This window comes from Aythya marila (genome assembly GCF_965140915.1).
Source record: "Aythya marila genome assembly, chromosome: 8".
NCBI lineage: Eukaryota > Metazoa > Chordata > Aves > Anseriformes > Anatidae > Aythya > Aythya marila.
The window spans coordinates 23,442,949-23,469,410 of NC_139049.1; the positions used below are offsets into that span (position 1 = coordinate 23,442,949).

General features: G+C 52.8%; 1 protein-coding gene across 1 annotated transcript; it reads right to left on the bottom strand.

The window, feature by feature from the left end:
* Positions 1-79: 79 nt before the first annotated feature.
* LOC309880620 (uncharacterized protein) lies at positions 80-8,165 on the bottom strand. Its single transcript, XM_082765735.1, has 2 exons — positions 6,998-8,165; positions 80-372 (listed from the first exon to the last, which is right to left on the bottom strand). Exons 1-2 carry the CDS (start codon positions 7,473-7,475, stop codon positions 197-199), a joined length of 654 nt encoding a protein of 217 aa, XP_082621861.1. The 5' UTR covers positions 7,476-8,165; the 3' UTR covers positions 80-196.
* Positions 8,166-26,462: the final 18,297 nt, after the last annotated feature.

Genomic DNA, 26,462 nt, shown 5'->3' on the forward strand with positions numbered 1-26,462 from the left:
GAGGAGCGCTTCGCCCCCACGGCACGGTGACAGCCGCCTCCTCTGCTTGTCCCCTTGCCACCCATCCCTGTGAGGGGTTCTGCGGGACAGCAGCACCCTTCTGTCCACCCTGATGGTCCTGCCGGTGGCGAGAGGGGACCACGGAGAGGTTTCCCTTGGTCCTTCCCCATCCGTGCCACGTGTCCCGTGCCGCCGGTCACGTCTGCTGCGGCAGCTGGCAGGTCTCGCCGATGGTGATGGCCACGTCATGGGGCTGGCGGTCCCGGTGCCGTGGCACCTCGGGCCCCTCGCCCATCTCGTGGAGGCTGCTGCTGATGCAGTTGACGTCGCTTTTGTTGCTGTTGTCGTCCGGGCTGGGGCCGAAGATCCAGTCTGGGGACGGAGGAGGGAAAAGCAGAAAAGGAGAGCCTGGTTATTTCGGGGTATTCCCAGAGTCGAAACCCAGCGTGCCCATTAGGAAATCCTCCATCCCCAACCTCCATCACATCTCCACCTCCAGGTGCTAACACCCAGGAGGGTCCCTCACCCTCCCACCACCCCAAAACCATGGAATTGGCTTTTCGCCACTATTTTTTATTTTTATTTTTTTATTTTATTGCTTTTCTCCGCACTGTGCCATTTCTCAAGCTGCCGCTTTCTGGAAGCCCTCCTGGCCCAGGCAAATGAAATCACGCTGCTAATCCTGAAAATTAAAACTAAGCATCTCCGAAGCAGGGTGTGCATCTGGGCTCCCTGCACAGGAAGGCGAGGTGCTTTGTGCCGTGCCTTTTGGCTGTCACAAATGGAGGGGATGGTAAAGTAACCGTGTGACGTTCGGATGTGGCTGCAGCTGGAATTAAGTAAGGCAAGAAGGCCTGAGCCAGTGGCTGGGAGCTGTGTCCGGGGACACAAGCACCATGAGATTCACACCAGGGCTTGGGACCCCCGTCAGGTGCTGTGGGGCTGCCCTGGGGATGTGGCTCGCACATGGGGTTACTGATTCCCCCAAAGCCCAGGGGTTGCTGCTGGATGGCGGTGTGACCAGGATGTCCCGTGCAGTGGTTTGGTGCAGGCAGATGCTGCTGCTTCCCAAATACCTGTTATTTCTGGGGTGGTGAGAGCCCCAGAAATGGGATAAGCAAAGGTGGGGAAACCCAGGTGAGGGGAGAGGTGTCCTTGGGGCTGTGGAGGGCACAGTGGCAGTAGAAACATCTCCAAGGGGGACCAGGATTCTCTCTGGGATGGATATTTGGTCCCCAATTCCTGGTCTGACCAAACAGGGGTGGAAAGGGTGAGGGATCAACACAATCACAGCCATGTAGGGAGGAGCTGGGCAGTGTCCCAGGTGTGATGGGGGCTGAAGACACAGCTGGGTCAAAGCCCACCACGGGGGAGCAGAGGGATGGGTGTCCCCTGCCCCTGTGAGCACCTGGGACAGCCGCAGCCCTCGCCTGGTGTGACGAGGAGCCGGCAGGCAGTAACGAGCTTGCCTCCCACAAATACTATTAAAGCCCTCGGCACGCTTTCCTTGACGTCAGCGCTAAAACTCCGGTGGGAGCCGGCCCGGCCAGGAAGAGCTGGGGATGAGGAATCAGCCCAGGGTTCAGAGAGTTGGGTGAGGGGTCCCGAAGCATCCCGGGGGCTGTAGGATGCAGAGGGTGTGAAAGCAGTGGGAGGAGAAGAAAATATTACTGAGCACCTGTGGGCAAGGGGAGGTGGCACCTGGTGGCCGGGTGGCGAGCCCCTGAGGATGCGTGTGGGCAGCACGAGACACAAGAGCAGGACACGGCGGTGGTAAAGGGAGAAATGCAGGGGATTTTTGGGGAGAGCACCGGGAGGGCTTGGCAAAAGGCTCTCAGCACTTCCTCTCCTGAGAGGACGTCGCTGGCTGGCGCTCGGTCTGCTCCCCGGGTGCGTGCGGGCAGGATTGTGCGCGCTAATCCGAACCGCCGCTTCCCTGGGAATTATTTCTGGAGCCTGCTGGATCTAATTACCCGGTAATCTGCAGGAAGATGTAATTAGGCTGTCATTAGAGGGTATTTACTGCGAAGCCTTTATGATTTGACTGTGTAAGTAAGGAGTGAAGTAATTACACAATTACACGTTATTTGTGGCCATTTGCGGCCTGTAGCTGCGGCGTCCTGCCGTGTGTGGAGGGGGGGAGCCGGGGAGGGCAGCGAGGCCCCGCGTGGAGCTGGCGGGGGATTTTTGGGTTGGGGATGGGGTTGGGATGGGGATGGAGTTGGGGTGGAGTTGGGATGGGGATAGAGTTGGGATGGGGATGGGATTGGGTTAGGATGGGGTTGGGATGGGGATGGGGATGGGGATGGTGTAGGGATGGGGATGGGGTGGAGATGGGGATGGGGATGGGGTGCTGAACCTCACATCATATGTAAGCACGAGTTAGAAATCTCCTATGATAAATGCTGCAGTAGGGTCTGTAGCCAGCTCATGAAGGGTGCTGAGCAGCCGGGAGCTGAGGGTACGGTGCTTACAGGCTGAAGGTAGGTGGTAAAGCCCTTAGCATCATGATGGGTATTTCTCTCTCCATCACATAAATTTTTAGCACATGAGCAACGTAAAATGAACACAATTGCCACCAAGAGGAAAACAAAATCCTGTTTTGGAGCAAAGTCAACCTTCACATTTACACATGGGCCAGCTAGGAAGCGAGGAAACCGGGCTGCAGGGCCAGCTAGGAAGCGAGGAAACCGGGCTGCAGCACTTGCACACACACACAGGAGCCCCCCTAACAGGGGCCAGGCTGCAAATTCAGGGCACACAGGCATGCACCAACACCCCCATGAACACCCCAGATCAAAGAGAAAGGGACAAAGCGACCTTCCAGCCAGGCTGGGGGAGCAGCACCTGGCTCTCAGCCCCCTTCCTGCTCTCCCACCGGCGCCTGCTGGAGCCTGGCAGGGTGGAAACGCGGCGCTGGGGGGGGATCGATGCGGAGCCATTGATCCAGAGCAGCTGGGGAGCGGAGATAGGGCAGCCCTGCCACATCGGGAGCTGCGGGATGGCGTCGCTCCCTAAATAGCTGAGCGACGTGGCACAAAGTGCCCTGTGCTCCCTGGCTTGGTGCGAGGCAGCATCCCAGCGGTGGACCCTGGGGATGCTGCAGGGAGCCCGCACAGCCACTCGGGCTGGTTTCAGAGGGCTAAAGCCCTTGTTCTCTCTATGTAATTAGTTTGAATCTGACCCTATTACAGGCACTTTCGCTCTGATGTTAGAGCTGTGACATCTGTGCTGTGCTCTGTGATAGATGCCATGAAAATGGGTCTGGCTGCAACCTCGATAGAGCAGGGGTTTCTCACCAGGGTGAGAACTGGGGTCGGGAGAGGAGCAGAAGGAGCAGGGAAAGGGCTGAAATTGAAATGCAACCCAGCGGGAGAGATGTTCACGCTCCCCGCAGAGATGGAAACCAGCAGCGGAAGGGGAAATGTGTTAGATGAACAATCAACCTCGTGCTCGGGTTGTATTTGCTTTAAATGGAGCTGGGTGTGAAAACAGCTGCTAAAAAAGCCCTGGTTCCAGCGCCGGGAGCAGAAGTGTCTCCTTTTTGGCAGCAGGTCCTGACCCACGGGTCTGCAATGGGGCAGGAGCTGGCCACAGCCGGACAGACGGACGTCAGGTCATGGGTATCCATCTCTGCAGCAGGACAGACACCCCAAAGGGGAAACTGAGGCAGGGGGGAGTGCCAGGGGTGGGTTAGCACTGATATAGGGGCACGGAGGGGAACCTGACCCTGTCTCCCGACCCGAGGGGCCCTGCGGATCTGCGGAGGAGCGATGAAAGGCAGAGCCCAGCTCCCTGCAGGGTCACCAGCAGCTATTTGCAGCCACGCGACGTTCATGCAAGATTTCTTTTGTTCGAGGAGACGGCTTCCTAAAGAAGCCCAAGAAACGTGGTGGACGGAGATAAGGCTGGAAAATGAAAATCCAGCTACTGGGCAAGAGGGTAAAGGAAGGAGGGACCCCGCTGCAAGGACAGCTTGGGGTTTTGAGCAGTCCCAAAGCCACCAACAGCTCTGTCCCCCCAGAGCCTGCTCTGCCTCTGCCTTGGGACCATTCCCAAAGGAATTTGGGCAAGGTGTCCCGTAGGGATCAGCAAGACAGAGGAGACCTCAGTTTACCCGGGGGACACGGCGGAGCACGGGCTCCCACGCACAGCCGCGGCTCCTTCCCTTGCAGACAGCGCCGTGCCTTCCTCGGGCATCACCCGCGCCGCAGTCCCCATGGCAACTGCTTTGTTCGAGTCAAACTTTTTAAAAATTTATTTTTTTTTTCCTTTTCTTTATTTTGCGTTTCAATAAGGGCGATTTGCAGCGAACCGCTGGGGCTGGAGGAGGGAGGGCGGGCTGATTCCCGAGGATTGCAGTAATTAGGCGCTCCCTACGTTGGCGACAGCCTTGTAATTTGCCAAGCCGGCACTTGCTGTCTCCGGCAGCTCCGAGTTAAGCTGCTTTCCGAAGGCTTCAGCCCGATTTGTCTTAGCCGGGGCTGATCTGCACTCAGCAGCCTTCCTCCTGCCATGGGGGCTCGCCTCCATCCCTGCACGGAGGCACCCGATGAATTTGGGGAATCCAGTGCTGGGGTCGGCCACTTTACTCCATCACAGCCTCTTCCCCGAAGCCTTGCTGCTGGAGCTCTCCCAGGGATTTTGCCCAGTGCTTTTTCTCTCCGGACAAATCCTCAGCCAGGTCTCTCCGGGAAGAGCTCCAGCTCCTCCCCACCCTACTGAGCATCACAGCACCACTTGTCCCCCAGGGCTGCGGGGCCACCAAGCTCTCAATGAATTTTTTAAAGAAATGCCTACTTAGATTTCACAGGGGAAAGGCACCAAGGAGCCTCTTTGCCATCCCAAACCGAGCACTTTTTGGGGTCCCCAGGAGCTGGGCAGTGCTCCGACCGCCAGCCGTGCCCTGTGAGCTGCTGCTGAGGAGTCAAAACCATCCCTGACATTGCTGAGGGGATGTTTAAAGCAGTGATTAACTATTCACACTTTAATCTCCCCGAAACAGGCTCCAGCCCTTTGGCATCTTATTTCCATCTGTCTCTGCATCCCTCTCAATATGATTAGCACAGAAACGCTGAGAGCAGAGGGCTGAGCTGCTGCCGAGGGTATAAATCTGGGCACCGTGTTAGAGCAGCTAATAGGCCGCCTTCTGATTTACTGTCCCCCCGTCCTTCTGTCCTGCCCCAAAAGTCATTTTAAGCAAACTTATTCAAAAGCAACCCTCTCCTCAAAGGCTGCGGCTCGGTGGTGGGAACAAACACGGCCTTGCCTGCTCCCCTCCGAGGGCTGGCTCGTTGCAAATGGGCACAGAGGGCTAAATGGGACAGCCCCGGACACCGAGTCTGGGACAGGCACTCAGCTGGGTTTCTGACCCCAATTTGGGGAGATGCCACCTCTGCAGGAGCAGGGATGGAGCTTGGCATGGGAAGCAGAGGCATCCCACCTGGGACAGGCTGCTTCCGACCAGACACAACGCGGGCAGCCCCCAGCTCTGTCCCTGCATCCCCTTGGCTCTGGAGCTGCCAAAGGCTTTGGGAATCCCTCTGCAAAGGCAGCCAAGGGCTTTGCAAGGGGCAGGACACCCCTCTCACCCCGTCCCACGCAGGGGAAGAAGCCAGAGGTGCCCAGCGTGCTCTGCCCAAGGTCACCGGGGCTGCAGATAGCAGCGTGGGGGCACCTGCTCTGACCCGAGCGCCTCAGGGCAGGAGCGTGTATTTTTAGGTGTTGTCACTGCTGCTTACCTTCGTCGGGGAGGCAACGTTAAGTCATCTGAGCGGCAGATCTGGGAGATGTTACAGCCCCAGAAAGCTGCTGATTAAGTGTTAAATATAACACCTGAAGACTGTTTTTGTTCCCTCCAGCTGGGGTGGGGGGAGAACGCTCTCCAGAGCAGCTCCCTGCCCTTTCCAGAGCTGAGCCTCACGCGAGACCCTGAAGCCCTGCCAGGAGGTTTGTCCCCCTCCTGTCCCAAATACCTGTCCCCACACTGGGACCCCCTGCCTGAGGGGCTTCACCAGCAAGGAGCAGAAGCTGCTCACCGTGCGGGCTCGGTGTTCTGGGGGGTGCAGCCCCTGCGCCCCAGGAGCAGGGAAATAAAGGGGAACCATGAGTGACCACAGGGATTTTGCTCCAGATGAGTGTGATCTCCCTCTCACCACACAGAAGGAGCCAGGGGGTTTGTCCCTGGCGGGGGGCAAGGGGTGAGCAAAGGGATTTCAGCCCCTATGCCCTGCAGGGGGACATCCTTCCCCGGGGATTTTAGGGCTCAGTGCCACCAGCCGTGCGAGCTATGGGGCAAACAGCGAGAGCATCACTGGGGGCTTGCACCACTGCCTTCCCATGTCCAGCCTGGGTCTCCGATGATGAGGGACCTCGTCTGTCAGCACCAGGAGGAACCGAAAGAGCCAGGAGGCCAATTCTCAAAAAAAAAAAACAAATGCACTCTTCTCACGATCATTTTACAGAGCTGTCACAGCAGCCCCAGAGGCTGTGATCGCTGTGCTAGGCGCTGTGTAGGGGAGCAAGGCTACCGAGCCGTGTTTCCTAGGAGTTTGTGGCTGCGCTGTGCCTACCACAGCGTTGAGCTCACATTGCAGTTTCCTTGCACAGCACACCGGCGGGCTGTGATCCCGTACCCAGCTATCTGTTGCCATGAAACTTCTCATCATAGGGACCTCTAATCCAAGCTCAGTCAAAGCTGGCCAAGGGGCTGGAAAGCATTCGCAGCACAGACACGCTCAGGTACACCTTTATACACATGCACACGCATGCATAAGCCTATTTTTTTTTAGGAAGGGGGTCCAAGGGTTTCCTTGGGGAAGCTGGTCAACATGCAGCTCAGCTGGGAGAGCCCAGCACATGGGATTAAGTCACACTCTCATAAATGTGCAAGGGCCAGGGCTCGGTCTAAAACTCATCCACATCCAAGGAAAAGATCTGGCAGGCATTTGCACCAGGCTTTTTTTCGCCCCAAAGGCGTGATGATGCCCACACTCACCTATAAAGTCGTGAACGAGGTCCTTGATGAGGTGCCCGACGATGGCGTACGCCACGGCCACCACCACCAGGGCTGCCATGAGAAGGTAGAGGACAGCCTTGGGCAGGGGGATGGCGTCACGAGGAGGGGGTTTGTACTCCTTGTAAAGCTGGTCATTGTCCGAGTACGAGTACTGGAACAAGTGGTCCAGGCCGGCGGTGAAATTGCTGGAGTTCATGGACTGGCTGTTGGACAGGTAGTTGTCCTGCTCGGGGTCCTGGAGGACACTTACCACCGAGCTGGTGGTGGCTTCCACTTGCTGTACCAAATTCAGAGTCTTGTTCACGCTGGGGAGGATCTGGGAGAGGAAAGCGCTCCAATCTTTGATGGCACTGATGTTGCAAATGATCATAATTGCAGCGAGGAAAGAGATCTCCAAGCCCGAGAGATTTAAAAGGGAAAGAAACAGGCAAAAACTGCCGTGCTTACCCCGAACCATACACTGCAAACCAGGCAGAGGAAGCCTTGCTGGGGAAGGTTTCTCAACAGCAAATTCTTACACGACCCGGTCGGGATGCGTCCGTGGTCCATCGGTCCTCACTTCGGGACAGGCGCACGGCGAGCCCCTAGGGGCACGGAGTTCCTTGGGAAACAGCAGGTGCTGGAAGCAATTTGAGCAGCATCATTTTTGTTCCTCGGCTCCCTCTCCCCGACGCCGTTTGCTGATGAAAGCCGGGGAGACGGGCTCCGGGAGGTGTTTTCGGTCATCCGGCAGAGAGACGCCAAGCTGCCCTCCTCCAGCTTCTCCTCGCGGGTGCCTGTCCTTGCGGGGAGAGGAGCAGCGGGCCGGGGTGCTGCGATGTGCCGTGAGCACCCGTGGAGAGACCCCCGAGGGGACAGGGTGGCTCTAAAACCCCAAAGTTCAGCTGCTCCCGCTGCGCTCCGGAGCCGCTCAGCCCCCGTCCTCTCCAGCCGGGCTCGCCGCAACTTCTGCCAGCATCTCCCGCTCCCAGCCCTTCGGAGCCCAAATCCCGGGCAGGTAATGAATAAAGGGAGCCCGGCGCTGTCCGGAGGGCAGCCGAGCCTCGGCTTTTCCCTCGGGGACTTGTGCGAGGGAGCGGCTCCCGGATGCTCCGCCTGGCTTTCCTCCGCGCCCGGCTCCCCGCGCCCCCCCCTTGCTTCCCGCAGCCGAGCCGCCTCCACCGGGGGGCTCCTCCTGGGGTCGTGCCACCCCCCGACCCCTCTGTCCGAGCCGAGACAAAACCCCCCGGGGCTTGCAAAGCGGCTCCGGAGCCAGCGCGGAGCGCGGCCGGGGTGCGGGAGCTGCGGTGCCGGCAGGCGGGGCGCTGCCGGGAGGAGGGCAGGGGGGGTGCTGGGGGCAGGGGGGGTGCTGGGGGCACGATGGGTGCTGAAGGCAGGACGGATGCTGAAGGCAGGGTGGGTGCTGAGCCCTTGCACCAGCCCCCGTGCTCTCCCCCGAGCTATTGCGCCAGCCCTGGTGCTGTTCCCCAAGCCCCTGCCCTGCTAAGTTTTGGGGTCAGGGGGATGCTGGCTTGCAGGGAGCTGAGCCCCTGGGTGTCCCGCTGCCTGGTGAGCTCAATAAGAGCTGGGCTGGTTGCTTCGGTGCTGGTTTTAAACCTCTCTGGATTGTCTATGAATATGGATCTCCTTTATCCACCTCGGCAATGGGATTTCACTGGGGTGCTGGCTCCATTGGAAGGCACCGGGGGTTATTCAAACAGAGGGAATCTTAGAGAGGGCACATTGTCCGTCTGTATTTGGAGGTGAAAATAAATCACAGCCCCATTTTTCACATCTACTTGTGTGTGTGTGTGTGTGTGCAGCTTCACCGTGTAAGGAATAGCTGCTGTGAGGGCAAGGAAATCACAATGTTAGGCCTGAACGCAGCCAAATGGGGCTTCTGAGGAGGAATAGCAAAAGGTTCACATAGTGTCTTGTGCTACCAACCAGCTGCGGTCCCACCAGATGCATTTAGGTTGGGAGGGCAGAGAATGAAATGAAACATCCCACCCTCACAGTGAGATCACAAGGGCTCAGGTAGGTGATGGATGGATTGTCCAGCCCAGGAGCAAAGGAAATGTGGAGGAAAAGGCTTTTCTGCCCCACCCTCGTACATAAACTAGGTCCCAGTGACCTGCCAGGCCAGATTTTATCTGTCCAAGAGGGAAAACGTGGCAAGATTTATTTCTTTACAGAAGCTCCTCAATGCAAGGCGAGTTTTGAGCTCCACACCGTGGTGCCGTGGCGCAGCCTGGAATTTCCCCACTCTGGAGACGCGTCTTTTGGCTGGGGTCTCCAGGGGGAGAGGGCAACCCACGGGGCTTGCCCGCTGTCCTTGGGGCCTGACGCTGCTCTGAAGCTGTATTTCACCAGTTGCCATGGCACCACCAGCACATCAGCCCGAGGAAGAGGGAGAGCATCCAGAGGGGCTGAGCCATTCCCGTGGCTCGCTGCTACCCAGGGCTTGGGATGCCACTATCCCGGGTGGGTTCCCACCACCCTTTTATTCACAAGTTGGGTTGAAGCCAGGTAATTTGGGGTTAGAGCCCTCGGGGCTGTGCTCAGAAGGAGCTGGAGAAGCACTTGGGGGACCCCCAAGGTCTGCTGCAGGCGTTGTGTTCATTAAAGGGCTTAGGATAATACCAAAACCCCTCCACCTCTTGCGTTTCCCTGCAGTGAAAGTAAAGTTGGCCTCTTTCATTGCCATTAATGCCCGTACTGGTTCAAAACGACTAAATAGATGCTTAATTGTTCATTACACACCCTCTGCATCTCCTGTCTGAAGGGGAGGCTTTATTTCCGTGATTACGATTTCCATCCCATTACAGAGGGAGAGAGCGGGGAGAAATATAAAAGAGCAGGTTTTAATAGCCTTATATTTCAAACCCTCTGTTATTAAAAAAAATGTTTGCATTTCCCGTGATGGCGGGAAGATTAAAAGGATTGCCATGGATTCCACTTAGGGAACATTACTAATGATTTCGATCAATCACTTTAAATAAAAATCACAATCTCCACAATTCCACCCAAATGCCGTTTGGCAGAGGGGTTGATTATGGGAGCAAAATGAATTTCAGAATTAGCTGCTTGTCCTAATGCAATTGGACAAATCGAATTTAGGGATACACACATAGACAATGACACACATATCTCATGCAGAAGAGCAGTGTTTTGGCCTCTGGGAACAAGAACAAACAATGTTTTAGTGGGTCAGGAAAGGTCCTGTCCCTCGTGATGGATGCTTAGTGCTTGTTTCGGCTATTTCCCTGGTATTTTTATTTGATGTCGTATTCTCTGCGTAACTCTAGTGACAGAACCAGTGTTTTATTTCCATGCAGGCAGGATCAAACTGATCCCTGGGATCACTTTGATGCCTGGTGGAGATGCCGCGTGCCCGGTGGAGATCTGACCATGCTCCCAGCCCTGCAGCTGGCTGCGGCACCCAACGCAGTGGTGGAGGGGTATTTGGGGCCCTTCCTGCAGCACCTTCACCTCCTTTCTGTCCACCTGCATTTTGAGGGAGACTTTTCAGAGAATGTCAAACCACTTGGGTTTTAGCTCTAAGCAGGATGGGGTCCACACTCACAGCTCGGATGCTCTCCCTGCACCTCTGGGCACCCAGAGCAGCACCTTCACCCCCACACCAACTCCAGACCCATCCTCGTGGTCCCAACATTTTGCCAGCCACCTTCCTGCATGACAAGAAGTGGTGAAATACAGGCTCACCCTTGATTTCCAGTCCTCTCCTTTTGCCCAGTAATTTCTGCCTGAAAACAAAACAAAACAAAACAAAACAACAAACAAGGAACAGCAGCAGTTTTTAGCAGATGAATCAGAATGAGCTATCTTTATCTATCTATATATAAAAATTACTTAAAACATGTTAACTTTTTTTTTTTTTTTAATGCTGTATTATTCATACAGCCAAAGCTGAAGGAGGCCAGATTGTAATAATAAATGCCACCGTGAACACGCCAGTACAGTGCCTAGGAAGGCGCTTCCCTGTCTGCTGTCTGGTAAACAAAGTGGGATTTTAACTCTGCAAGTGGCACCATCTCATGGCCAGCTTGGCTTATTCTCCATTGCTTCCCTACCTTAAAAAATGTCAGTGGATTTGAGAGGCTGAAGATGTGCACAGAAATATACCCTGCATGAAAGGGTTCATGAGAGAGAGGGGAAAATTTCCCAAGTGAAAAACAACAGGGTAATTGTGGAGGTGAGGTGGGAGGAGGGAAATATGTGCTCTTTTTGCAGCCCTAGAAAGAGCTGCTTGGCCACAGCACAGATAAAAATAACTGAATATTATTTACAGGGCTTATTTATGGGTAAATCTAATAGCTATTGGCAACAGAACAGAAAGGCATCATCTCAGCAGGTGGGAAAGCATTGGGTTTTCTGTGTCCGTGCCCTCTCGACTCACAGCTTGGCTACTCCGAACCCAGCAGAAAGGTGAGCCTGGCTGCTGGTGTCTAGCACCTCCCAAAGCCCCTTGAAGGGACCTGCAGAGAGAAGCTGCCAGTCTGTACATCTTCTACCTCCTCTGTGGTCCAGGCTGGATGTGTAGGGCAGGAGGAGCTGAAGGCACACAAACCCTGTTTGAATTTTCAGAGAGTCTCACAGGGCAGGGCTGGGGCGGGCGTCCAGCTGCTAACATGTGGGATCAGGAGGAAATTGTAAACGTCAACAAGGGTAGCAGGGAAGGTAGAAAATTCTGCAGAAATTTTGCAAAGCAAATAGAAAACTAACCTACTTTGCCGAAATACTTCCCCATCACAGCAGGAGGAACAGAAATAGAGCTCCCCAAAGCCTCATTCCCCTGCAGACACAGCAGTGCACGTGTCTCCCCTCTGTCCCTTGCAGTCTTTCCTCCTGTGTTTCCACCTCCCAGAGCAAGACCTGCTTCCAATGTGGGGCCTGCAAACCATGCTGGTGTTTGAGGTGTGGAGGAAGACCTGAGAAGTGCTGGGCTGGTTGATCTGAGCTGCGGCTGGGCTGCCAGCCGGGTTGCAAACACACTCCATGACTCCTGATGGATCTGCCGCTGCAATCGGGAGGTGTTGCAGTGCTCTCTTCTGCATTGCAGATCGTGCTCCAGCCGTGCCCTGATCCTCACACCTTCCCTAGCCCTTGCCTGCTGTTTCCCAGGCACTGGTTCAGCTCAGCATCATGCAGGGCATTGCCTGATCCTCGTGCTGCTGCCTGCGGGGCTGTACCTGTGCCTGCAGACTGCCCCATTTACACCAGGCATGCTCACATTAAGGGAGATGATGGCAGAAAGGGGCTGAAACTTTGCCCTGTGCTTCTTTTCTAGTGGGTAGTGTCCTAAAGGACATCTTGTGTGCCAAGGCGATGTGTGGAAATGGTGGGTCACGGGTGGGAGCATCCAGCTGCTACAGGGAGGTGGGTCCTGGAGTATGTGAGAGGTGTGGACACAGCCCTGCTGGACCGAATGCTGAAACTGGATGGCAATTTTCCTCATTCAGGTCAGGCAAGATCAGCCAGCTCCTCGGGGTCTGCAGCAGCTGCAGACTGAGGGACGGGAGCATGGGGACTGAGGGACAGACCTAGCAGAAGTCAAAAGTATGGTACTTAACAAGTATGGAAGTGACTTTGAGCCCACCTGAAACCAGAGGTGTGGCTGTACCAACCTTATTATGTTGTGACTAAAGTGCTGCACATTGTATTTTCCCTTCTAGGAGATGAAACCCCAGAGGAAGGCTGAATTAAGAGCAAAAATGAAATCCATGACGAGCAGAGGGTGGTTTTGTTGCACGGGCTGTTAACCACACAGACACGGTCCTTTGGCTCCTGCACCTTATCACTGCAAAGGCATTAAAAGCCCACTGCTGCTACCTCGGACAGACCTAATTTCAGGTCGATAGGTCCCATCCTGGTCCACAGCTCCCTTCTCTGTCACCTGTACCGGGTGCTCCCAGTCCTCCCTCTCCCGCCCCAAGGCGTGCTGCAGGCTGACTTTGTGGCCTCAGACTTGTTTTGCTGTCGTGTTTCGCCTGTGCCTGCCTCCAGGCAGACAGCAGACACATGGCCCTCCATCCACTGCTGCTGATGATTTATTTCGCTGTCAAAAGCTCCAGGGCTTTCAGTTACTCTGGGGGTCAGTGGCTCCAACCAGAAGAAGACTTTGCAGTTTTAAGTTTTCTTTAACATGTGTAACAGCACCCAAAATACAAGTGACTTTGATTATTCTCTTGTCCAGCTCTGCCCAAGGTCAAAGCCAAGAACAACACAGACGAGCCATAGGAAAGCACACAAAAGCCTTCTGCAAGCATGCATGCAGGGCTCCACAGCATGAGTGTGGTTTTGTTCTCCCTGGGGCTCTCCAAGGTGAACCAGGAGCAGCATCCTTGGGTTACAGATGGGGAAACTGAGGCAGGCAACCACCAAGCAGGTCGCAAGCTTACACAGAACAGGGACTAGTCCCTCCTTGGCTTCAGTTGGATTTAATTCAGTCACAGAAAGCCAGGTGAGGTGCCCATTTTCTAACCCAAATCCAGGCTGTTTCTGCACCAGAGGAGAGGAGCAGTGCCAGGAGGGAAGGGAACATGGATGCGGGAGCCAAGCCTTCACAAAGAGGGGAGGGAGAAATAGAGAGATCTCCTATCTGAGACCCCAGCATTAATTCATATGTTGATGAATGCCATAAATTAGATTGCAATCAGCCTGCATTCTCCGGGGACCCGTTCCCTGTAACGAGGCAGAGCCGAGCCTGTTCCCAACCCAAAGAACTTCTGGAGACTCCGAGCGCAGCTCCTTCCTTCCCCGCCCTCGGTAAATAAATAACGTTTGAGAAGAGGAAGGTATTAGCTGTGAATGGATTTTAATTGAAGCAATGGTAAATTCGTTTCATAATCTTTAATTAGCAGAGATACTCGCTGGAAATGTAATTTAAGGAAACTTGCTCCTTTGGTTGGAAGGCCCCGGTGATGGGGTTTAGTCAGCGCTGTGGCCTCTGCAGTCAGGTACATAATGCACGGAGGCCCAGGATGAAGGCACTGGCTCACAGGGCAAAGCAGTGAGAGCAGGAAAAAGGCCTCACATGTCTGTGAGACTCTGAAACTAAAATACCCTGTCTGGAGACCCGAGTGAAGGTTATCAGCCATGAGCAGTGGTAAAGGACAGCTTGGGGTGCAGAGACCCAGGATGAAATGACAGTGCTTGCTTCTCTGCTTGTCTTCTCTCTGTTCATGCTCCACTTCTTGCCTGCTTATGCTGGGATGGAAACCAGCTTCCTTTCATCTCAGTTCCTAGCAGAGCTAGACTCGTCCCAGCAAAGGGAACGTGGGCCGGTTCTTCTCCTGGAGTCTGTTGACACACTGCTAGAAAATCCAATTACTGGGAGAGGAGGAAGGGGAAGAGCAGGGATTCTGCCTTCCCATGATGAAAACTTCGCGGGGTGTCACTGAGAGAGCAAATTGTTGGTGCTAGCAGGGAGGAATTAGCCTGATGTGTGAATCCCATATTGAGTTTGTTGAGGCAATCATGAGAAAGATCATGGTAATCTGTGGGCATTTTGCAAGGAAGCCCAAGAGGAAAATGCAATGTTCTCTTTAATCAAATGTGGTCTTCAGGCTTGGTGCTGAGCATGGAAAACACATCCCCAATGCCTCAGTTTCCCCTTGGTAACAAAGGAATCTTAGAATCATAAAGTCATTTATGTTGGAAAATACCTTTAAATCACCAGGTGGAACCATCAACCTAACAGTACCAACTCTGCTACTTCTCCATGTCCCTAAGCACTATGTCCACATTGCATATGGTTGGAGAGGGGTAGCCCTCAGCACCCTGTCCCTGTCTCTGACCACCTGAGTGTGGGCATGGGGAGGTGCCCCAAAGCTGGGTTGTACAGAGGGAATGGCACTTGTGTGTTGCTGTCTACAGGGAGACCTTGGTTTGGGGTGGCCTTGGAGCACCCCTCACGAGACCCAGGGATGGGCACTGTGGGGATGGATCTGTCCAGCCTCCCTCACTCCCACAAATAAGGAAAAGCAAAACCAGAGCTGAAAAGAGAAGCCTTTCTGGACCCAGCAGGGAGCTCCTGTTTTCTTTCCCCTTCATTAAATACCATGTTTTCCTCTAATGAAGGGGCCATCCAGAGCAATAATGAGACTCTTCTCACATCTCACTGTTTCAAATGCCACTTCCCCTTCCCTTGCAGAGACAAACCCAGGCTTCAGCAGCTCCGAGGGCGGGCGCCTCGCTGCCACCTCACCATTTCCCTATCAAAATAAAAGCAAAATTAGTTCCCCAACAGGAATCACAAAACATCCATGCAGGTGGTTGCTTCCTTCATCCCCTACCTCCCCTACCTCCACGGTGCCTCCGTTTTCTTTCTGTGAGCTCTGCCACATGCTGCCTTGCAGGGAAAGGTGGCTCAGGAGGAAAATGTGCCGGGTGTCCCATCAGTGCCACGTGTCTGCCCCTCAGAGCTCCTTGATTTTGCTCAGGACATTGCAGCCTGTGCCGTGAGGACAAGAGGGGATGGCAGCCCCTCCAGGAGTGGCTGCACAGACACAGCGGCTGGCCTGTAAGTGTCTCCTCATCCATCATCAACGCGGAGTTCAATTACAGCCTATTAGGGTTTTCTCGATTTGCCAGTTAATTAATAAAATCTGCATCGCAGATGAGTTCTATTTACATAAGAGCTGAAGGAGGCAAGTCTTCGTCTTATTTAATAGCAGGGAATATTCAGATGTCAGATTAACTCCTTGCTCTCGGTGCCGACTTGTTGTTTACTCGGCTGTGTTTTAAGGATGCTCTGAATTCCCCTTTCTTACTGCGAAGCAGAGGCGGTAATGGGAACTTCATTTTCCTGAGCACTGGTTGTTTTATTAAAACAACTTCCAATAAGCTGCAAAATCATTTCTGTATGAAGGTAGGAGTCCCCAGCTAGAACAAGAGGTGCCTAAAGGGGCAATGACAGAGGCCTATCATATTATATCACAGAGGGAAGGAAGATCACTGTCTTTTCCTCATAATTAGGTGCTTCTGAAAGTGAGCAATCAGCACACTTAACACAGACACAAGAAAGTATTTTTTTTCCATGAAGAGCAATTGAATTGCCCAGCCCATTTCCACAGGATGCTGTGGAGGCTCGTGAGAGTTCAGGGAGGGATTAGACAAAGCCGTGGCTGCTAAACCCCATGAGATGAATGCAGTTTCTGGCTAATGAAACCCCAAACCACACACCACCAAAGATGAGAAGATTGAGTCAAGACCATTTTGTAAGTGCCCTGTTTCTGCTGCTTTTCATGCATCTGCTGCAGCCACTGAACAGGCTGGGTGTACCATTGGTCTCAACCTCCTACAGCAATTCAGCTGATCATTTGGAGAAGAGGCAACACAGTCCCCATTGCTTCCAGGGCTGGTGAGAACCAAGGAAAGCCCAAAGCCCCACTGGGATGTAGGGAGATCTTGAGCAGCCTTGGCTATTTATCTGCATTTGAAGTCCCTAAGTAACAGTTTAAGGTCAAGATGCCACCAGCCAGCCTGCCATATGGAGTAACACGGCGTGGGAGAGAGCTTCCCTCCGGACACGGTTCACATCTGACCTTTGTTTGCTGGTGCCTCAGCATTGTCCTTGCCTGATGAGCTTCTTGGAGGGCTGAAGAATTAAGAGGCTGTGGAGGTGCCAAAAGAAATCAGGGAATGTGATTGGGAAGGAAACCTGGGAAATGAACCTTGCTTTTTAATCAACATACCAAGCAAAGCAGGGCTAATCAGCATTAATCAAGTAGAGCGCTGTTGTTAGCTGGAGGCCCTGATTTAGAACAGGGTGCTCTACTAATGGCCCAGCAGGGGAGTTTTTCCAGCTAGAAATCCCTTGCCTGGGACAGTGATTGATCTGCCGAAGATACATTGATCTGCTTTCCCAACTGCACAGCAGCTCGGGCTCTGTAATCATTTCTCCTTTTTTTCTTTCAGCAGAAGTGCTGGGACATCTCCCTGAAGGAGAGTCCCACGGCAGCAGCCACAAGCCAGGTGATAAAAACAACATCCTGCAGGATCCAGGCGTCTTTGTTTTCATCATGCAGCCAGCCCGTGGGCGTGCGTGGCTCTGCCCTAGCAGCAGCTGTCATCCTGCAGGCAGAAATGCAGAGGCTTCAGGAGCAGGAATTCCCCTGGAGAGCAGCCACCATCCTGCTGAGGTGCTCTGCAGGTGGTGAGGGGGAGGCTGAGCGTGGGGATGCTGAAACCAGTTCCCTGCGAGGTGCCTTCGGCACTACTGGGGTCTATCTAGTCCTGAGGGCACCGTCCTGCATTCACCCATCCTCTCTCCTGGTATTCATGCTCCTGAGCACTGCCGGTGGCTGGGCACAGCGATGGGGACAGGCAGACCAGGACCTTCTAAATGAGGCAAATCAATTTTTTGGAGTCCTCATTTCATTCAATTAACCAAAGCCTTCCTGCTTTACCACCCCCAATGTTTGAAGTGTCAGGCATGAAAGCAAAGGGAAGGCAATCAGACGTAGTGAGGCCTATTGGAGATAATTGAACATCACCAGAGTGATGCCACCAACTTCTCTGTGATCTTTTCTTCTTCCTGAGCAGCAGTGGGCTGAGAAGCAGCATCTGAGGAAGGCGTGGAGAAAAAAAAACAGCAAGTTGGGAGGCAGGCAGGCAGGCTCAGCGCCTGCTGGAGAGGATGGAAGGCTGTGAGGCTGTGAGGAAGTTACCGAGAAGATCAAGTCAAGCTCTTCACAGTGGTCACAGGGGGAGAATGAGTAGTGATGGACACCAGCAGGAACAAGAGAGGTTCAGACTCTTTCTTTTTATGTGTACTCTTTCTGTGGCATGTGTTTTTCCCCATGAGGACAGTCAAGCAGAGGGACTGTGTGATCCCTGTCCAGGTTTTAAGACCTGGCTGGACAAAGCCTTGCACAACCAGGTCTGACCTCAGAGCTGACCCTGCTTTGGGCAGGAGGTTTCTAGGGATTTGCTCCCAGTCTTATAGGATTGTCCCCAGGTGCTCTCAAGGAATTCCCTATGTGGCTTTCAGGAACTTCGCAGGATGTTTTCCAGGAATCTGCCAAGGAGTTCTCCAGGAATTTTCATGTTGGTTTCTAGGAATCTCCACCTTGCTTACCTGGAGTTTCTCCTTTGGTTTATTTATTTATTTATTTATTGAGGGATTTTCCTGGAGTGCTTCTTGGGAATTTCTCAGGTTCCTTCCAACTCGTAGATCATTATGTTTCTAGGAATTCTTATATTACTTTCCAGGGCTTTTTATGTTTCTTCCTAGGAATTTCCACATTGCTTTCTAGAAATCTCCTCTTTGGTTTCTAGAAATGCCCTGTGTTGCTTCCAAGAAATTTCTCACGTTACTCTCAAGGGAAGTCCTAACATGCTTACCATGCATATTGTAGATGTTTTCTCAGGATTTCCTAGGCTTTCCTGTAGGAATCTCCCCTTTGCTTTCTAGGATTGTCCATGCTGCTTCCCAGGATTTTCCTAGGATGCTTTCCAGGAATCCTAGAGCTGTCTGTGACCTCAGCTGTGCAGGTTTCTTTACGCCACTGCTGCATCTCTCCAACTCCTTTCCTAAGTGAACACCGTTTGGCTGTTCACTTGGGGACCTGAATATGCTGGAGCCTCTTGCAATAGTCAAAGCATCATTTGTTGGAACAGTACCCAGGCCTCCAAGCTGATGTCTGGAAGAGCAGAAATGTCAGCAGTAACAGCAGTGCTGAGGAGGTTTGTCTTCTGCCACAGGCTCGCTTGTCATTCCAGTCACATCCAAGCTGCCCAGGTAGGTCGATCACGGAGCATGCTGAAGGAGTCACCTGGATCAGCGGTGCAAATGAAGTGGAAACCACCAGCTCTTGTACAACACAGCCCCATTAATCTCTTTAGAAGTTAATGTGGTTTGCATGTAATGCCTGGAGATGAAAGATGGGCTGGAGATTTTAAGGCATTAACAAAATCCAGGTGAAAACCAAAAGTGAAATCCTGTGAGGGATCCAGGACTTGCCCAATTTTCTTCAAACCTTTGATGTGACGCTGACTTAGGGAGTGACCTTGGGTTCGACCTTGGTTCCACACTGGCTTTGGGCCGTGACTGAGCCAGCAAGGACAGCCTTGCTTTTCTCTCTGTTTGAGTCAGAAGTGTGGCAGACGTATTGAAGCTGAAACTTTTGGTGGGTAAAAAAAGAACAGCTTTGACAAACGTCTCAGATAAAAAACAGCCCTGAAATTCTTGAAAAGTGCCACTTTAACAAGCGAGATTTTTAGTTTTGCAATTTGAAACACCCTTGTTCCGCAAATTAATCTGATTATTAACAGCATGGTCAGAAGCTACTGAAACAAAACATTTTAATTGGTTCAAACCAGTTGGTTTTGTTTTTATACCATTTCATTTGCGGTTCACAGAAGCTTGAGATTTTATCTTTCATCATCAGCTGGGACTGGAGGGAAAAGAAGAAATCTCCAGAAGCTTTGTGAAGTAAACCCTTTACCCACTTGGCTTGTAATGCTGGTACTGGGAAAAAAGGCTTGTCTCTGTGTTGGTGGGCTCCCCAAACCTCCCTCTCCTCCATCTAAATCAGATTTTCAGATCTCAGCTGGGAATCCTCCTGCAAGCAACTACAGGCAGCTGTCAGCTGGGGAGGCTGAGGCACGGGCACGTGTCCCTTTTGGCTGCTCCTTTTGCAGGGCGGGGGACATCACCCAGAGCAGAAGGCAGGTGAGTGGGGACTGTTGTTCACCAAAAGGTTCCTAACCTGGATTTCTAAGGTTGGTGCTGTTCACTCTGTGGGAAAAGGAGATGAAAGGCTGCACTACCCCTCCTCCCTGTGCACACAGGTCTAAGCTCTCTGTGGTGCTCACGCATGAGAGTGCTGGAGCTCAGAGCCCACCAGCAGTGCTCCTCGTGAAGCAGGACCAGCTGACCTTTCGCTGGACTCACCCAAGTGTGTGCAGCACAGCTCTCCAGGCAGGCACGGCAGCTGTAAATAAGCAGCTCATCTGAATGCTGAGCGTCCCTTGACGAAGGAAAGCGCTCGGGCGTGTTAAGGGGCAGCTCTTTATTTTCCTCAGCTCCCATTGGGCTTTCCAATTAGCTGGAGAACGCATTCATGATGGAAGGGCCTTCTGCTGAAGCAATCACACAAACTCTGTGTTGTCTTGCACCTATCTGCTACAAGAAGCAGCCCTTTCCAGGGAGAGGAGCTGCCTGGCATTCTGGAGAGAAAACCCATCAGCCTCAGCATCTTGATAGACCCTTGGCTAATGAAAGCCAAGTCTAGTCTGTAGAGCTGGTCCTGGTCCAGAAGATGGCCTGTGCTGTAATGTCAGATGAGCTGGGTAACCACAGCAAGGGCATTTCTGGTTCACTGAGTGGTACATGTATTTTCCAGGCAAAACCAGGTGGGACCATCCCTTGACCTGGTGGGACTCCATGCAGCATCCACGGAGGATATTCATATAGGGTTTTGAATTAATATTACACACCCCAGGCAGTGCAGCAGGTTTATCGAGGTGCCAGATTTCTGCTAAGACCGTCCAGAATCTACTTAACATAATCTGGCATTTCATAACTCTTAAAATTCTCTCCTATGGTTCTCTTAATGGCATGCAAAAACACAGACGTCGGAAGGAGGGAACACAAAAAAGATGCTAATGACCTTTTAATAAAAATTATAGACAGAATTTCATGGCAGAAGAAGGCGTTCATTTCCAATCGCCTCGCTTAATATGGAAATAAGGGGCAATCAGTCAGAGCCAGTCACACCCGCAGCGCAGAGCAAGAAAAGTCCAGGCTGATGGTGTGGGGGAAGACACAACAGCAAGAGGCAGCTCTAAATGCTTCATTTGAATGTTCTCCCCCTCTAGCACTGTTTGCCTTTTCTGTGGTGCCTCTTTTCTTCCAGGTCTGCTCAGAAGCTGGCACTCACCAGCTGCGGTAGCAATGTGAGCCTGCGGCTTGTGAGCTGGGAGCTTGGTCAGTGGGAGTGGGACATCCGAGAGACGTGACCCCTATCTGAGCCAGAGGGACTTCTCCAAGAAACAGAGATTTATATTTCATCGGTTGCCTTCAGTTTCCTTCACACTTTTGGGATTCCTCTGTGCTGGGCACACCTCAAGGCTCTGGGATGCACTTTCAAGCCCTTGGCATCCTCAGTGGGGTCTCGGTCCTCAGAGGGAAGTTTCCAAACCCAGCAGCAATGACTCCAGCAATGCCCCTGCTAACAGTACTGTGCTCCTGAGGACAGGGTGTGTGCAGAGGACTTGCTGCTGTGCTTCATGCCTTGATGCCCAGCCCATGTCCAAACCCTTACGCTGCCACTGCCTGCTCACAGCATTGCTCCCGCAGCCGGCGTGAAGTCAGTGCATAGCTCTGAGGATAGGAAGATCTTTGTGCCAGGGGTGATCTTTTTGAAGGGATGATTTTCTAGAAGGGATGAATGACAACAGGGTCGTTTCCATGTTGGTGTGGTTGAGTGCCAGCAGTTTGACAGGCAGGAGGGGAGTCACAAGCTACTGGGTGTTGGAAGTGGCTGTGGTGGAAACATGGAGCTCGGGAGGCCAGGGATTCAGAGCTCATCTCTGCCTTCATTTACACACCAGCAGACTTTGGGTCATGCTAGTGAGCAGAGCTTTGTGACAGCCCTGAACAAGCGGGAGACCAGTGCTGTTAGCAGTACGGTCAGGAAAACCATCTTTTTTACTTGAAAATTGATCGCGTTTGATCTGAGCTCTGGTGCGTGACAGTAATTGTGGCCCACTGCAGGGTCGTTATTAAAAGGCTTGTCAAGTCAGAAGCTCACTCATGTCATTTCTAATACACCTTTGCACAAGAGGCAGCTGAAGGCAGGCTGGAAATCCAGCCAGAGCAGCTTCTGCATCCGGAGAAAATTCCCTTTGAATGGCTCATGAGTGTGCACCAGCTCCAGGGGGTCAAAGGGGGCTTGCAGGGCATGTCCAGGTGTTGCTCTGTGATGGAGCACGGAGACCATTCCTCTTCAGAGGGCTGGGCTGGCCTTTGGGCTGAGGAAATCTTACAGGATGGTGTAAATAAGGAAGAAAATAACACCCCAGAGAAAGCGTGGGCTTTCCATGGCTGGCCACAGCTGTGCCACGGGGACCTTGTGCCTTGCAGGGAGGCTCTGCAGTAACTGTGCAGCAGCGGGCTGCAGGCAGGCAGCAGGTTACAGCAGGGACAGATGGCAGCAGGGATGTGGATCCAGACCGTGGGAAGTGCTGCCAGCCCCGGGGACAATTAGTCACGTCGGGAGTGGGTGCGCAGAGCTGCTGCGACGGGGCGAGTGAGGGCGAGCGGGGGCCTGGGAATGGGAGGCTGGAAAGGGGGAGACTCAGTGAGTGAAAGGCACGGGTTAGGTCTCCTGACAGCAAATAAAAGCATGGATGGAAAGTGAACATGAAAGAGGGTGTTAATTTGGTTCCAATGAACCCGTCCACAGCCTCAGAAGTAATCTCTTCACTTTCATCCCACTGCTTAACCAGCGTGGCTCTGCAGAGCTCATAAGCAGGAGAACTTCTGGTCTGCAGGATATCCCACAGCTATTTTTCTTTAGTTTCTGGTCTTCCTTTGAAACAGATTTCAATTTTTTTCCCCCCTATGGTTCAAAATTTCTCCAAAAATTACATTTGGGAATACCATTTTGGGGTTTTTCCTAACCCACTTTGGCTCATCGCACCACGAAACCAAGGCAGAAGCCCCTTCCATGGAGGAGGCTGCTCAGTTCCTGCTTCCTGCGGTGTCTGATGTGCTGTGAGCACTGCCCAGCTCCCTCTGCAGAAAGCCACGGACTGGTAGAGGCCGAAGTCTGCAGCATTTCCTTAATGCTTATCTCTGGGATGGGCAGATGCAGATAGGACCTTGTACTGCTGTTCTTTCAAGTACCATCCACTCTGTTTCTCTCTCTCTCTCTCTCTCTTTTTTTTTTTTTTTTCTTTCCTTTGTGTTTCAAAGGACAACAGATTAGGCAACACGGGGACAGATGAGAATTCCCCCATAGAACCCATGTTCCTAATTAGTTTCCTAAATACATAACAAGGTGCCACAGCTGTAGTATGGATCTAGCTGACCTTTCAAGTTGTAGAGTGTACTTATTAAATGCCAAGCTGCCTGAAAAACATGCAGAGCATGATTTTCTTGCCTCTTCTCTATTATATGGGTTTTCTGAGGGGTGGAGATGAAGAGGGTGCTTTACCAGAGCAAGGGCAGGCAAGATTATAAAGGCTGAAGCACAAACAGCATCCGTCTCACAGTGAAATTAACTTTGGAGGAATTATTAGGCAAGGAACGAACTGGCTGAGGCCTTTCAGTGCTAAGGGCTTTGATCTGGCTCTGGGAAAACCAATAAATCAGTAAGCACTATAGACTCACCCTGAGTGCCTACGAGCAGCCAAACCATCATTGCCCAGGGCTGGAAGGGAGGCACTGAGCTGGTGGCCGTGCAGGGAGAAGACCCAGGAGCCTGGCAGTAGGACAGATCTGCTCTGACAAAGTGTCCCAGATGAGGTTCCAGCCCAGTGTCGTGGTTCCGCTCGAGTGGGCAGCCGAGCTCCACCACAGCCGCTCTCTCACTCCCCCTCCTCAAAGAGGAATGGGGAGAAAATATGTGAAAAGGGCTCAAGGATTGAGATAAGGACGAGAAAATCACGCAATAATTATTGTAACGGGCAAAACAGACTCGGCATAAGGAGATAGTAAGATTTATTGCCTACAACTAACAAGCGAGAGAAGTGAGAAAACAAAGGAAAAAAAAAACAAAAGCACCTTCCCCCCCCATCCACCCTCTTCCACCTCCTCCCCCCGAGCGGCGCAGGGGAACGGGGAATGGGGGTTATGGTCAGTCTACAGCACTTCTTCTCTGCCGCTCCTTCTCGGTCACTCTCGTCCCCTGTGCTGTGGGGTCCCACCCACGGGATGCAGTCCTTGATGAACTGATCCGGCGTGGGCTTCCCACAGGCAGCAGCTCTTCCAGAACTGCTCCAGATATGGGTCCGTACCACGGGGTCCATCCCTCAGGAGAAAACTGCTCCAACCTGGCTCCCCTACGGGCAGCAGCTCCTGCCAGATCACCTGCTCCTGCGTGGGCTCCTCTCCACGGGCTACAGGTCCGGCCCGGAATCTGCTCCGGCAGGGGTCTTCCACAGGCGGCAGCCTCCGTCGGTGCAGGGCCACCTGCTCCACCGTGGTCTCCTCCACGGGCTGCAGCGTGGAACCCTGCTCCACCGTGGTACTCCATGGGCTGCAGGGGGACATCCTGCTTCACCATGGTCCTCACCACAGGCCGCAGGGGACTTCTGCTCCGGCGCCTGGAGCACCTCTCCCCCTCCTTCTACACTGACCTTGGTGCAAGGCTGTTCTCTCACTCCCTTGACTCTCCCGGCTGCTGTGTGTCGCAGCGTTTTTTCCCTGTCTTAAATATGCTCTCACAGAGGCGCAAAACAACATCGCTTATTGGCTCGGATCTGGAAAACAATGGGGCCCTTCCCAAACATGGGGCAGCTTCTAGATCTTTCTCACAGAAACCACCCCTATGGCTCCCTGCTACCAAAACCTTGCCACGTAAACCCACTACACCCAGGAACACAGCCCTGACATCCACGGTGTGGAAGAGCCATGCCAGCCTGCTGGAAGGGAAACCCAGTGGGCATGGTGTTAGGACCAGAGCCCAGCACCTGTACCATTATATGTGGTACAAAAAGGTTTGGAGAAACCATGGCCGTGGTCCAGCAGTGCTTCATCGCTCCAAGAGAGGAGCAAGGTGAGGTGAAAAGGCCAGCAGGCCAGCCACACTGAGCCTGAGCCTCATTCTTACGCAGATTTTGTGCATCCACAAAGCCATAATGCGGTTTAGTGATGCAGTCCCGAAATAGCCTGCTTGTCCATCATGAAACCCTCGCTAAGTCAGCCTGCGTGCTTATTTAGGGAACTGGTAATTTCCTTCAGCCTGGCTTCCCCGACCAGCTAATCGCCTGCCAAGGGGCTGAAGGTGACAGACTGGAGGAGGGAGCACAGAGCAACGAGGAAACATCACTGCAGGTGGTTTTTAATATCCAAGAGGCAGTGGCAGACAGGAGAGTGATGGAAAAGTGTGGACATGGGCAGCTCATCTGCCAGGAGCTGCCTGTCCTACAGGCAAACAGATGGGCCTTTCAGCACTTGTTTCAGCAGGGAATCAACCTGCAGTGTTACATTAAAGGGGAGAAAAGTGCCAAACGGTGAAGAGTTGGCCCAGAGGACAGGGGAGGGCAGTGTCCCTATGGCAAGCTATTGCTCCCGGGGAATTTCCCTGCTTCTCTTATCGGTAGCCTCAGCAGTGAGCTGTAAGACAGCAGGACTCTGAGGGCAAAGTTTCCAAGCTATTCCCCATAGAAATGTTTCATTTGCAGCTTGTGCCATGCTTTAAACTCAGTAGATATACAGTGCATTGTGGCTTTGTCTATATAGGCTATGTAACAAATGGTTTCCAGCGCAGCCAAGAGAAGGAATCACTTGTTCCCTGAATCCCCAAACTCAGTGTTTCTTTTCAAGCAGTAATAGAACTGTGAAGAATCTCCTATCACTCCCATTGCCTTGGTCCCCCATGGAATGAATTTGCCTGGCAAGTATCAGCAAGACAATTCCCCTCGATGAACTCTTCCAGAAACACCAGCTCCCCCTTTTTTTAAATGAACACTTCAGCTTCTGACATGACCTCAGGAGCCCATGGCCTTATTTTATTTCCTTCTGCATCCCTCTCAAACATCATGGGAAACATGCTCAGGTTTCAGGGCTGAATGTGTTTTGGAAATGAATTTTCTATTTCATTACCCCGCCTAAGACCTCTGAAAAGATATGGTAAGGAAGTTAATTCTTTCCTCCCTTTTATTGCTGGTTGGCAATAGGCTATTAACAAAAAGAGATGTGGAAACTCCCCTTGCTACATTAGATTTATTTTTGCTTGTCTCTTTAATGGACTCCGGCTGCTTCTCAAGGGCCCTCTGTCTAGTCAGAATTGCTTTTTTCTGCTAAGCAAATCGCCCTTGTGCATTAATAGGCTTTAATTGCCCTGAACAGCTTCAGCTGGGACACCCACCCCTGCACCCTCTGCACATTGGTCTGGGGGCTCCATTTAAGCTCAAGGCATAGCTGCCAGCCTCTTTTCTGGTCCTGGTGCTTAGCTAGGGAGGGAAAAATTTTTCTCTCTCATTTCTGATTCTGTTTCCATAATGAACCCTGGATGTGTGTTGTAAGTAACTTGCCCCATTTCCTGCTGGGGGCTCCCTGGGTGGGTGCTGGGTCTGATTTATCACCTTGCCTCATGTGGGGCTGTCAGTGGACTGTCACCTGCACTCTGCTCTGCTTGCCTTGTTGAGGTGCTGGGGTGCTGTGCCCTGGTCTGTGAGGGCCCGTGGAGCTCCTCTGCCCCCTGCTTGCTGTCCCCTGGGAGCAGCCCAGCTCTTGCTGCTCCCAGACACCCAGCCTCTGTTTTTG